Consider the following 14,028-nt stretch of genomic DNA (forward strand, 5'->3'; position numbering starts at 1 on the left):
GGCCCTACGTTGTCTCGGATTCACCAGCATCTGCAGTTCCTACTATCTTTGAAAGTAGGATGGCCTGATTCAAATTAAAACTATATCGCCAATTTTATCACTAAGCACTAAACTCCTCTGACACATTTGTGACAGTAACATTGTGTCCTTTCCTGAAGACTTGGAAGAGCTTACATCTGGATAGGAGTCTGAACTTTGAGTGTCTTTGCAAAAAAGAATTACAACTCTTGTTGAGCTGGATATCTCAAACAACCAGCCAGTATCACACAGCCAAGGCAGAGATGAAAATCAAAACACTACAAACAGTGAACCCCTCCTAATTACTCACTGGGATTCTCAGGGCTGCAAAGAAGCTGATTGCTGCTGGTGTGTGTCCTCTCTCATTGCTGAGAACAACATGGCTTGTTAGCAAACTGTTGGACTTGGCTGAAATCTGATGATCACTGTCCTTCAAAAAACATTCCTGTTCTGGATCCTGTTTGATTTTTTAAAAATATTAAATCACAAGGAACATATTGTAAGTATCAAATTAAATAAAACTATGACTAAAACAAATTAAATGCAATTTAAATTCACAGAAGCTGTTGGAAATAGCAGCAAATTCCCTCATGATTCCGTGGGATTCACTGTCAGAAACAATAACTCACTACAATTCTTTCAACTTTAGCTCTGCTCAGTACTTTTCATGTTTTTATTTTTAACCTCAGCATTTTTTTCAAATGCAGTCATGGTCTTGATAGCTAGGTCAGCATTTGTTACCCAACCCTAAAAGGCCTTGAACTAAGTGTCTTGCTAGGACCATTTCAGAAGGTAGTTAAAATCAAACACACTGTTGTGGATCTGGAGTGAGACTGAGTGAAGATGGCAGATGTCCTTCCCAAAAGGTTACTACTGAGCCAGATGGGTTTTAACAACAAATCAACAATGGCTACATGGTCATCGTTACTGAGCCAAGAACTTTTTAAATTTTAGTTGTTATTAATTTGATTCAAATTACACTGGCTACCGTAGTAGGATTTCAACTAGTGTTTATTTAATTAATTCAGGGATGTGGGCTGGCTGGGTCAGCATTTATTGTACATCCCTAATTGCCCTTGAGAAGGTGGTGGTGAGCCACCTCCTTGAACTGCTGTAGTCCATGTACTATAGGTTGACCCATAATGCTGTTCGGGAGGGAATTCCAGGGTTTTCACCCAGCAACAGTGAAGAAACTGTGGCATATTTCCAAGTCAGGATGGCGAGTGGCTTGGAGGGGAATTTGCAGTGATGGTGTTCCTATGTATCTGATGTTCTTATCCTAGATGGCAGTTTGGAAGTTTGGAAGGTGTTGAAGTATCCCTACAGCACTAACCTGGGGTCTCCGAATTACTGGTCCAATGACAAAATCACAACGCCACTGCTTCTCCTTGAAGTTTTGCTCCTCTTCCTCCTCACTTGGTTACTTTAAGAACTGTGCAACTGAGCTCAGGGCTTGGCAGCACAGTATTAATGGACCTCAACAAGCAATCCAATGGCTAAAAGCATCCTGACTAATTTACATTTTAAATAAACAGTACAATGGGCTACAACCAGACACAACTTGTCCATAAAAGCTGCCCAATTTTCCCAATATCGTTTATGAGAGCAAGGATGTCATGCTCCAACTTCACAGTAGTGGTAATTACACAAGGGGTCAATTTGGGTCAGTGCTGTTCACATCCCCTCAGTAGCCAGTACACAATACTGACGGAGTTTTCAGCTGTACAATGGTAAGAGGAGTCCTGTATGCAAATGAATGGAACATAAAAAAACCAATCAGCTGATGAAGGACATGGCGTAACAGATTCACTGATTCATACAGTGCAGAAAAGGGCCATTGGCGAGTCTGCATCAACATGATTACCACTAAAAACGTGCTCTCTCAAATTTCCTGCACTTGTCCAAATATCGTAACATTCAAGGATATGGAAGTATTCAACTAAATACTTTTTAAAAGGTTGTATTGTAAGCTTCCCAGCCTCCACTACCTTCCCAGGCAGTGCATTCCAGATAGACATTACAAACAGTAGGTTACAAACTACATGGGATTTAGAGACAAATATTTCATGTTACAGGAACTTTGGAAAAGACAGTGTAATTATGAAAGATGTAATTACCAAATCAGAAAGAAAGATGTGAACGATCAGTGGAAATGGTCATGTCAAAGTAAGGAACAGCAAATCATGGGATGAATAAACATTCAGAACTATGCATGCCTCTTCATGGGATGCGTGGAACAGTCCCTCTTCCGCTGTTACACCAGCATCATCCCCCACCTCTTCCTCTGCTACACTGACGGCTGTATCGGTGCTGCCTCCTGCTCTTATGAGCAGCTCAAGCAGTTCATCAACTTTACTAACACTTTTCACCCCAACCCCAAATTCACCTAGACCATCTCCAATACCTCTCTCTCCTTCCTGGACCTCTCTGTCTCCATCTCTGGTAACCACCTCAGCACCGTCTATTTCAAACCCACCGACTCCCAAAGCTACCTAGACTACACCTCCTTTCACCCACCCTCTTGCAAGAATGCGATCCCTTACTTCCAATTCCTCCGCCACCACTGCATCTGCTCCAAGATGAAGCATTCCACTCCTGGACATCCCAGATGTCCTCCTATATCAAGGACCGTAATACCCCCCACTCCAGTGATCAAAATGCCCTCAACTGCATCTCTTGCGTTTCCCGCACTTCTGCCCTCAAACCACCTCTCCCCAACAAAAATAAAGGGAATTCCCCCTGGTCCTCACATACCACCCCACCAACCTCTGCATCCAGCGTATCATCCTCCGCCACTTCTGCCATCTACAATCCGATCCCACCACCAAAGAGATATTTGCCTGCCCACCTCTATTTGCCTTTCGTAAGGACCACTCACTCTGAATCCCTTGTCTGCTCCACACTCCCTACCACCACCACCACCACACCTGGCACCTTTCCCTGCAACCGCAGGAGGGGCTGCACCTGCCCCTACACCTCCCCTCTCACCTCCATCCCAGGCCCAAAGCAAACCTTTCATATCAGACAGGGGATCACCTGCACACCCTTCAACCTGGTCGACTGCATCCGTTGTTCCCGATGTGGCCTCCTCTACATCGGGGAGACCAAGCGCAGACTCAGGGTCCGATTTGTAGAGCATCTGCGCTCCGTACACAATAAACAACACAGTCGCCAACCATTTTAACTCCCCCTCCCACCACCTGGGTGACATGTCCATCCTGGGCCTTTTCCAGTGTCATACTGACACCACACGTAAACTGGAGGAACAACACCTCATATTCCACCTTGGGAGCCTACAGCCCAGTGGCCTAAACGTAGAACTCACCAGTTTTAAAATCTCCCCACCCATGTCCAGCCCTCCCTCTTACTGCCGCCTACTTGACCTGACAAACTGTCCATCTTCCTCCCCACCTATCCACCCCACCCTTTCCACTGACCAGTCCCCAATACCTCCTTCTTGCATCCACCTATCACCATCCCTCTTCTCTATTTATTTCCCAGCTCCATTCCCCCTCCCCAGTCCTGATGGAGAGTCCCAACCTGAAACACTGACTTTCCTGCTCCTCTGATGTTGCCTGACCTGCTGTGTTCCTCCAGCTCCACACTGTGTTGACTCTGACTCCAGCATCTGCAGATCTTGCTATCTCTCAGAACTCCTGACTATTGCAATATAGTTAAGGACTGTGGAAAGAGGGCTGAGAAGTAGAGAGATTTAAAAAAATACAAAGCCACAACCACATAATTAAAATGAAAGAACAAACGCTCCACAGAACAACAGAAAAACTCCAAGTAGTAAAGTCAATGAAGTTCTGGAATATATTTGAGAATTCTCTGGAGCAACATGTTTCAGAATCAACAAAGGATATGAGATTCAGTGATATGTAATGACCCAGAATTAGTTAACAATCTGGTTTTAAGGGAACATCCTGTGAACAATGATCACATGAATGAATCAGATATCAGGTTCAATCACCATTCTGATTTGCAAATATATTGCAGTTCCATCAATGTCACTGGATCAAAAATCACAGAACCTCCTCCCTAACAGCATTGTGAGGTGTACTTACACCTCAAGGGCTGCAGCTGTTCAAGACAAGGGCAATTAGGGACAGGCAATAAATTTGCTGACTAATTTTAGTTTATTGTATATCAGTGGACGATTACACAACTCACTGGAGGAGGCGGGTCCATAAATATCCCCATCCTCAATGACGGAAGAGCCCAGAACATCAGTGCAAAAAGACAAGGCTGAATCATTTGCAGCAATCTTCAGCCAGAAGTACCGAGTGGATGATGCATCTTGGCCTCCTTCAGTGGTCCCCATCACCAGTCTTCTGCCGATTCGATTCACTCCACGTGATATCAAAACAAGATTGGAGACACTGGATACTGCAAAGGCTATGGCCCCTAACGACATTCCAGCAATAGTACTGAAGACTTGTGCTCCAGAACTTGCCGCTCCTCTAGCCAAGCTGTTCCAGTACAACACTGATATCTAACCGGTAATGTGGAAAATTGCCCAAGTATATCCTATACACAAAAAGCAGGACAGACCCAACCCGGCCAATTACCATCCCATCAGTCTACTCTCGATCATCAGTAAAGTGATGGAAGGTGTCAGTAACAGTGCTATCAAGCAGCACCTGCTCAGCGACGCCCAGTTTGGGTTCCACCAGGGCCACTCAGCTCCTGACCTCATTACAGCCTTGTTTCAAACATAGAACGTAGAACATAGAACATAACAGCGCAGTACAGGCCCTTCGGCCCTCGATGTTGCGCCGACCTGTGAAACCAATCTGAAGCCCATCTAACCTACACTATTCCATTATCATCCATATGTTTATCCAATGACCATTTAAATGCCCTTAAAGTTGGCGAGTCTACTATTTTTGCAGGCAGGGCATTCCACGCCCTTACTACTCTGAGTAAAGAACCTACCTCTGACATCTGTCCTATATCTATCACCCCTCAATTTAAAGCTATGTCCCCTCGTGCTAGCCATCACCATCCGAGGAAAAAGGCTCCCACTGTCCACCCTATCTAATCCTCTGATCATCTTGTGTGGACAAAACATGGACAAAAGAGCTGAATTCCAGAGGTGTGGTGAGAGTGACAGCCCTTAACACCTAGGCTGCATTCAACAGAGTGTGGTATCAAGGAGCCCTAGCAAAACTGGAATCAATGGGTATCAGGGGGCAAACTCTCCGGTGGTTATAATCATACCTGACACATAGGAAGACGGTCGTGGTTGTGGGAGGTCAATCATCTCAGCTCCAGGACACCTCTGCAGGAGTTCCTCAGGGTAGTGTCCTAGATCCAGCCATCTTCACCTGCTTCATCAATGACCTTCCCTCCATCATAAGTTCAGAAGTGGGGATGTTTGCTTATGATTGATGATGATTGTTCGGTGCCATTTGTGACTCCTCAGACACTGAAGCAGTCGGTGTTCACATGCAACAAGATCTGGACAATATTCAGGTTTGGGCTGACAAGAGGCAAGTGACATTCGTGCCACACAAAAGCCAGACTTTGACCATCACCAACAAGAGACAATTCAATGATGTTACCATCACTGATCCCTGATTATCAACATCCTGGGGGTTACCATTGATCAGGAACTCCACTAGACTCACCACATAAACACAGTGGCTACAAGAGCAGGCCAGAGGCTAGGAATACTGCGGCGAGTAACACCTCTTACTCCCCAAAGCCTGTCCACCATCTACAAGGCACAAGTCAGGAATGTGATGGAATACTCCCCACTTGCCTGGATGAGTGCAGCTCCAACAATACAAGAAGCTTGACACCATCCAGGACAAAGCAGCCCGCTTGATTGGCACTACATCCGCACCCTCCACCACTGACGCTCAGTAGCGGCAGTGTGTACTATCTACAAGATGCACTGCAGAAATTCACCAAAGATCCTCAGACAGCACCTTCCAAACCCACGACCACTTCCATCTAGAAGGACAAGGATAGCAGATATATCGGAACACCACCACCTTCAAGTTCTCCTCCAAGCCACTCACCATCCTGACTTGGAAATATATTACCGTTCCTTCAGTGTCGCTGGGTCAAAATCCTGGAATTCCCTCCCTCAGGGCATTGTGGGTCAACCCACAGCAGGTGGACTGCAGCGGTTCAAGAAAACAGCTCACCACCACGATCTTAAGGGCAACGAGGGACAGGCAATAAATGCTGGCCAGCCAGCAACGCCCACATCCCACAAAATGTATAAATAAAAAAGTAGTCCCAGCACGATCTGTATAGTACCAGAATGACAGCAACCATTGACTTATACAAAAGGTTTCCTTGAAACTTTTTAGTTTGGCTCAGTTTATTACTGATCATTTATTGCACATTCCTGCAAACTCAGACTTAGTTGCATTCATAAATTTGGCTTTGATGCTTAACATTTTTGAAAAATAAGTTATAGTTAAAGAAGCAAGCATCAGAACTGTTTCTCTCTCTACAGATGCTGCCAGACTACTGAGTTTCTCCAGCATTCTCTGTTCTAACACTACAACTGAATATTTCAGTTCTCCAGCATTGGCAGTTGTGCTTTCAGTTAAGTTCTGACAAACTTGTATAAAACAGAGACAATACAGCATGGAGCTGGAGAAACACAGCAGGCCAGGCAGCATTAGAAAAACAGGAAAGTTGTTTCGGGTTGGGACCCTTCTTTCTGAAGGAGGGTCCCGACCCGAAACATTAACTTTCTTGCTCCTCTGATGCTGCCTGGTCTGCTATGTTCTTCTTGCTCCACACTGTATTGTCTCTGACTCCAGCATCTGAAGCTCTTACTATCTCCAAACTTGTATAAAATACTGGTTCAGTCTCAACAACAGTATTGTGTCCAGCTATGGACACATAGCCTTAGGAAGGATTAAGAATGACAGGCACAGATTTCAGGTAAATAGCAATTAAAGCAATGGTAACACAAGGAAGAACGTTTTCACTACAACTGGTCAGGCTCTGAAATGCGCTAAATGCGTGTTGGACATATGCTCATTCAAGAATGTCCAGAGGGACGTGGATCATTATCTGTAAAGGAATAATGTGCAGGTTTATAGGCAGAGGGACAAGGTGAGTTGTTCTGTCAGAAAGCCAGGACATGTACAATGGGCTGAATGGCCTCCCCCTGCACTGGAGCAGTTCCATGATTCTAAATTCAAAGCAAGTATGGAATGGGATAGTTATAAAAAGCAAAGAATAATAATAAAAGATGCAACAAGAAAATGCAAACAAAAGTTGAAAACATCATAACAAATATTTTATGAATATATGATGAGAGGTACACCCTCTGTAACAGCACTGTCAGTGTACTTGCAGCAGATGCACTGCAGCAGTTAAACCCAAGTAGGGATGGGCAATGACGTGCATATGCAAACGATGCTCACACCCTATGAAAGTATGCGCAAAAACAGATTATGGCACAGGGAAATGTAGGCCCAATAAAGACAGGGAAGATCACAGTGAACAATAAGAAAATGTCAGATTTGTTAATGATTACTTCGTGCGTGTTATTGGAGCTGTACCCATCCAGGCAATTGGGGAGTATTCCATCACACTCCTGACTACTGCCTTGTGGATGGTGAACAGACTTTGGGGAGTCAGGAGGGGAGTTACTCGCCGCAGTATTCCTAGCCTCTGACCTTCTCTTATAACCACAGTGTTTAAGATCTGGTCTAGTTCTGTTTCTGATCAATTGTAACCCCAGGATGTTGATATTGGGGCATTCAGCGATGGTAATGGTGTTGAATATCAAGGGTGATGGTTAGACTTTCTTATTGAAAATGGTCAGTGCCTAGCTTTTGTGAGGTGCAAATGTTACTTGTTCCTTGTCAGCCCAAGACTGAATTTTGTCCAGATATTGCTCATTTGAACATGAACTGTTTCAGTATCTGACAATTTGCAAAATGGTCCTGAACACTGTACCATCATCAGTGAACAGCCCCATTTCTGATGTAATGATGGAGGGAAAGTTATGAATGAAACAGCTGAAGTTGGTTGGGTCTACGCTGCAGAGGTGTACCAGAGCTGAAATGACTGATATTCCAACAACCACAATCATCTTAAACAAAAACAGAAATTTCTGAAAAACCTCATCAGGTCTGGCAGCATCCGAGAGAGAAACAGGATTAAAGTTGAGTCCAGAATGACTGCTCTTTGGAATTAAGGGGTGCTGGAATATGATGGTTTATCTTCCTATGAGCCAGGCATGATTCTAACCACTGGAAAGTTTTCCTCTCTTTCCCAATGACTCCAGTTTCACTCGGCCTCCTTGATGCCACCTTGCTGTTAAGGGTGGCTACACACTCCTCCCCTCTGGTGTTCAGCTCCTTTGGATCAAGGCTGTAATGAGGTCAGGAGCCGAGTGGCCCTCAGTTTGTGGCTCTCAAACGGAGCACCAAATGAGCAGATTGCTGACCATGAATTAGATTATCGCACTGTCAAAGGTGACTTCCATTAGTTGGCTGATGATCGAGAGTAGACTGATAGGGCAGTAGTAATTGGCTGGATTGGATTTGTCTTGCTTTTTACAGGTAGAATAAACCTAAGTAATTTTCCACACTGTCAGGTAGATGGACCATCATAGCTGTACTGGAAAGGCTTGGTTCAGGGCGTGGCCAACCTTGACGTATTCAGCATCAGCACCACTGCCAGGATGTTGTCAGGGCCCATAGTGTTTGCAGTGTCCAGTGTCTCCAACCTTTTCCCACTGTGAGTATGACTTTGTTAGGCTGTTACTTGACAGCTCTCCCAGTGTTGGCACCAGCTCCCTAATGATTGTCAGGAGGACTCTGCAGGGTTCATCATGTCCACTGCCTAGGTTGATCTCAGGAGGTCCATCTAGTTTTGTTCCATTCTTTCAGTCTCTGTAGCAGTTTGATACAACGGAGTGCCTTGCTCAGCCATATCAAGAGGGCAGTTAAGATATAACTACATTTCTGTAGGTCTGGAGTCACATGTGGGCCAGACCAGGTAAAGATGGCAGATTTTCTTCCCTGAAGGACATTAGTGAACCAGATGGGTGTTTACAATAACTGATGATGTTTTCATGATTGCCATTAGAGTTTAATTTTAAATTCCTGATTTATTAATAGAAATCAAATTCAACCATTTGTCATAATGGGATTCAAACCCATATTCCCAAAGTGTCTGTCCAGGTCTCTGGATTATGAATTCAGTGGGGAGATGACACCACCACCTTCACACCATCTTTCCTTATTTGTTATCATCATTTCTCTCTCATCACCCCTCTCTTCCTCCACTGTACTTGTATAGTTCCCCTTTCTGCCTGTAAGCTGCTGGCCAAAATTAAATACAAATCCATGACATTCATGCTTACGCCCAATGAGTCACTTCCACTGTTTCGGTAAAACTGGTACTTCTGTTTAAATCCATTCCATCCATTTGAACATTTGGATGGTTTCTGTGAACAAAGAAATACAGGGAGGAAAATTAATACATCCAATAATCCAGAAGTGTTAGATTGTCCAGCAGAGTTGCATTTTCATGTCACATTAGACAATCTCTCCCTTCCTAATCTCTCTAACTACGCCCAGACCTGCTCCACAAGTTCAGCACTGCTCCAATTCTGACCTTGTGTAACCCAACTGCCTTGAGCCCACCAATAGTGGTTGTGTCTAATTTCTTGCCTTTTCCCCATTGCCTTATGTTATTTCATAAAAACAGAAGCATAGAAAATACGAGGAGTAGGCCATTTAGCCCTATGAGCCTGCTCTGTCATTCAATGTGACTGTGGCTGATCATCCCACTCAGCCCTTGTTCCTGCTTTCTCTCTATATGTTTTGATCCCTTTAGCTCCAAGAGCTATATTTAACTCCTTCTTGAAAACATTCAATGTTTAGGTCTCAATTGCTTTCTGTGGCAGGTAATTCCACAGGCTCACAACTCTGTGAAGAAGTTTCTCCTCGTCTCAGTCCTAAATGGCCTACTCAATTTCTTCAACTATGGCCCCTGGTTGTGAACTCCCCAGTAATTAGGAACATCCTTCCTGTGGTTACCCTGACTAGTCCTGTTAGAATTTTTTAGGTTTCCATGAGATCCTGCCTCATTCTTCTAATCCTTGCAAATAATTCCATGCAAGTCTTGAATGCTTCAATTGGACCTGCCTCCTCCACATTTCCAGGCTGTATGTTCCACACCTGATCCATTTACTGTGCAAGAAGATTTTTTTCTAAACTTTGAAGCTACTGTCCTAGTGAATCTGTGTTGTGCTCCCCTTCAATATGATCCTTCCTATGACTTACGGCTCAAAATGAGCAGAATACTGCAGATACGGTCTGAACAAGGGTTTATATAATGGAAACACTCCTTTGTATAGTTTTATCCCCTCAAGAAAACAACAAACATTCCAGGAACCTTTCTGAACACTTTGTGGCTATCTAAGTGACTGAACAATTTTGGGACTTGGATTCACAATCCTCTCTGCTGCTCAACAGTTTCTTGTTATTAGAAAATACTCCAATTTCTCTCTTTACAACCAAAGTGGACAATCTCACATTTGCCCACATTAGGCCCCATCTCTCATAGATCTTGTTCACTTAAATTTAAATAGGGGAGATTGATAAGATAAAGCAACCAGTTCCTCAGGTGGGGCAATCCAGAACAAGGCAGGTCAGGATTAAATGAAGGAAGCAAATTTGCAATATTAAAATATAAACAAATATAGAATCCTGAAAGGTCTTGACAGATGGAGGTTGAGGAGATTTTTCCTCTTAAGGGAGAACCTAGATGTCATTCATTCAGCCTTAAATATACCCAAGAGCTCCGCCCCCACAACTCTGTGGTAAGGAGTTCCAAAGAGAGACAATTCTCAGAAGAAATTCCTCCTCATCTCAGTCTTAAATTGGTACTCCTTTATTCTGAGACTATGCCCTCGAGTCCTAGACTCTCCCCTGAGCACAGCCATCCTGTCAAGTTCCTTAAGAATCCTATATGTTTCTATGAGATCACCTCTCATTCTTCTAAACTCCACTGAGTTAAGACCCAACCTGTTTAGCCTTCTCTGAACTGTCTTCTTTGAAATCCAACGCATCATCCTCCGACACTTCTGCCATCTGCAATCCGACCCCACCACCAAAGACGTTTTTCCCTCCCCACCCTTATCTGCTTTCCGGAGGGACCACTCTCTCTGTGACTCTCTTGTCTGCTCCACACTCCCCTCCAGGCCCACCACACCTGGCACTTTTCCCTGCAACCGCAGGAAGTGCTACACCTGCCCCTACACCTCCCCCCCTCACCCCCATCCCAGGCCCCAAGAAGACGTTCCACATCAAGCAGATGTTCACCTGCACATCTGCTAATGTGGTATACTGCATCCGCTGTTCCCATTGTGGCCTCCTCTACATCAGGGAAACCAAGCAGAGGTTTGGGGACCGCTTTGCAGAACACCTACGCTCGGTTCGCACTAAACAACTGCACCTACCAGTCGCGAAACATTTCAACTCCCCCTCCCGTTCCTCAGACGACATGTCCATCCTGGGCCTCCTGCAGTGCCACAACGATGCCACCCAAAGGTTGCAGGAACAGCAACTCATATTCCACTTGGGAACCCTGCAGCCCAATGGTATCAATGTGGATTTCACAAGCTTCAAAATCTCCCCTCCCCCTACCGCATCCCAAAACCAGCCCAGTTCGTCCCCGCCTCCCTAACCTGTCCTTCCTCCCACCTACCCCCTCCGCCCACCCTCATCTCCTACCTACTGACCTCATCCCACCCCCTTGACCTGTCCGTCCTCCCTGGACTGACCTATCTCCTCCCTACCTCTCCACCTACACTCGCCTTTACTGGCTCCATCCCCGCCTCTTTGACCTGTATGCTCCTCTCCACCTATCTTTTCCTCTATCCATCTTCTATCCGCCTCCCCCTCTCTCCCTATTTATTTCAGAACCCCCTTCCCCTCCCTCATTTCTGAAGAAGGGTCTAGGCCCGAAACGTCAGCCTTCCTGCTCCTATGATGCTGTTTGGCCTGCTGCGTTCATCCAGCTCTACACCTTGTTGTCTCTTTATCAAAAATATTCAGTTAACAATAACTACTTACCCGGGCTCGGGATAGAGCGCATTTAACATCTTGTGGATCTAAAGAAATGAGAAAAACTAAAGTTAATGTATTAGGAACGGACTCTTCAGTTTCTTGTCAGCATTAGAAACTAATGCAGAATAACATACACATTGGCTGGATGTAAGAGACAAGAGATAAGGAAGAGGTCCAGATGAGCTGATTTCCTCCAGATTCTCCTATAGTCTGCACTGATGAAGATTTATCGATCTTTCCTTATGAATAAACTCAGATAATTGAGCTGAGACTTTTTCTGTTGTCATCAATTATTTTACAATCACTCATGATACTAGAAACACGAAAGTTGTGCATCATAGTTATAAACTAAAAGGCAAACAAAAAATACTGGTGTTTTAAGATACTTCAGCAAAGAGTAGACTGAGCAAGCAGTGGTTCATAGTAACTTCCACAGAGCCTGGATTCCAGCTCAAACCAAAAGGACTGCACTGCCTTGGCTATTTGTGTCGGTCTCAATTTAGTTACAAGGGGGAACATCAGCATGTTGCAAAACAAAACCTTAACGCTGTCCCTGTCCTGGGAGTGTTTGATGGGGACAGTGTGGAGTGACATGTACTTTATTTAACCTGGCGCAGTCCCTGTCCTGTGAATGTGCAGTGGGGACAGCGTAGAGAGTTTTACTCTAACACCTTGCTCTACTTGTTCTGTAAGTGTTTAATGGGGATGGTGTAGAGAGAGCAGAGGGACCTGGTTGCATATGTGCACAGATCATTGAAGGTAGCAGGACAGCTGGAGACAGCAGCTAACAAAGCATACAGTGTCCTCAGTTTTATTAAAGAGCGATAGAGTACAAGAGCAAGAAGGTGATGTTGAACTTGTACAAGACCCTTGTTAGACCTCAGCTGGAGTATTGTGTACAGTTGTGGATGCAACATTACAGGTAAGATAAGAATACATTGGAGAGAGTGCAGAACTGATGGACAAGAATGTTCCAGGAATGAGACACTTCAGTGATGAGGATAAATTGAACAACGTGGGACTGTTCTCCTTGGAGAGAAGGTTGAGAGGAGATCTGATTGATGTTTGCAAAATCATACACAGGCTGGACAGAGTAGCTAGGGAAAAGCTGCTCCTGTTTGTAAAAGGAACAAGAACAAGACAGTACAGGTTTAAAGTGACGTGCACAAGAAGCAAGAGGGATGAGAAAAATACCTTTTTCACACAGTGAGTAGTTAGGGAATGGAACATGCTGCTTGGAAATATGGTGGAAGCAGATTCAACTGAGGCATTGAAGAGGGTATTGGATGATTATTTGGGTAGAAATAGTGTGCAAGGGGATTGGAAAAGGCAGGATATTGAAAGTAGGTAAGGATGCTCATTTGAAGAGCTGATACAATGCCGATGGGCCAAATGATCTCCTTAGCGCTGTAACACTTGTGTTTCTATGATTTCCATACAAGATGCTGGAATTGTATTTCCTCATTCATTTTATCCACTGTCAGCTCAGATATTGCGTGGCTGCCAAATCACAGATCAGAAGATTTTTGACTCAAATTTCCTGGAGATTATCATGTGATTTGACTTAGACAACCTACTACCTTTATGTAGTTCATTAAAATGTTATTAACCGGTACAGTGAATAATCAAAAAGGCTAACAGATTGCAGTGTTCATACCTACGGGAGCATAATACAATGGAGTAGAAGTACTGATCAACTCTACAAAGCCCTGGCTAGAATGCACCCTCAGCACTTTTCTTTTATTCATTCGTGGGATGAGGGCATCGCCGGCTGGGCCAGTATTTATTGCTCATCCTTAATTCCCAGAGGAAAGTTAAGAGTCAACACAATGTTGTGGATCTGGAATCACATGTAGGACAGACCAATTAAGGAGTTTAAAAATGCAATTGATTCACTAATTTCTTTTCAGGAATGAAATGTGCTGTCCTTATTCATATCCTCTCT

At 44.4% G+C, this 14,028-nt stretch overlaps 1 protein-coding gene across 2 annotated transcripts in view; it reads right to left on the reverse strand.

The window, feature by feature from the left end:
- The window catches only part of slc37a1 (solute carrier family 37 member 1), an 85,678-nt gene that overhangs the window by 47,289 nt on the left and 24,361 nt on the right, over positions 1-14,028 (reverse strand). For both annotated transcript variants that reach the window (XR_007263268.1, XM_048603172.1), the window contains exons 8-10: positions 12,090-12,127; positions 9,371-9,454; positions 329-475 (exon numbers count right to left, since the gene is read on the reverse strand). Coding sequence is in view for 1 of the 2 variants with exons in the window: in XM_048603172.1 (XP_048459129.1) it covers positions 329-475; positions 9,371-9,454; positions 12,090-12,127 (269 nt within the window). In the remaining variant the exon portion in view is untranslated. The remainder of the gene's footprint in view (positions 1-328; positions 476-9,370; positions 9,455-12,089; positions 12,128-14,028) is intronic.

The sequence above is a fragment of the Rhincodon typus genome, chromosome 11 (assembly GCF_021869965.1).
Source record: "Rhincodon typus isolate 14 chromosome 11, sRhiTyp1.1, whole genome shotgun sequence".
NCBI lineage: Eukaryota > Metazoa > Chordata > Chondrichthyes > Orectolobiformes > Rhincodontidae > Rhincodon > Rhincodon typus.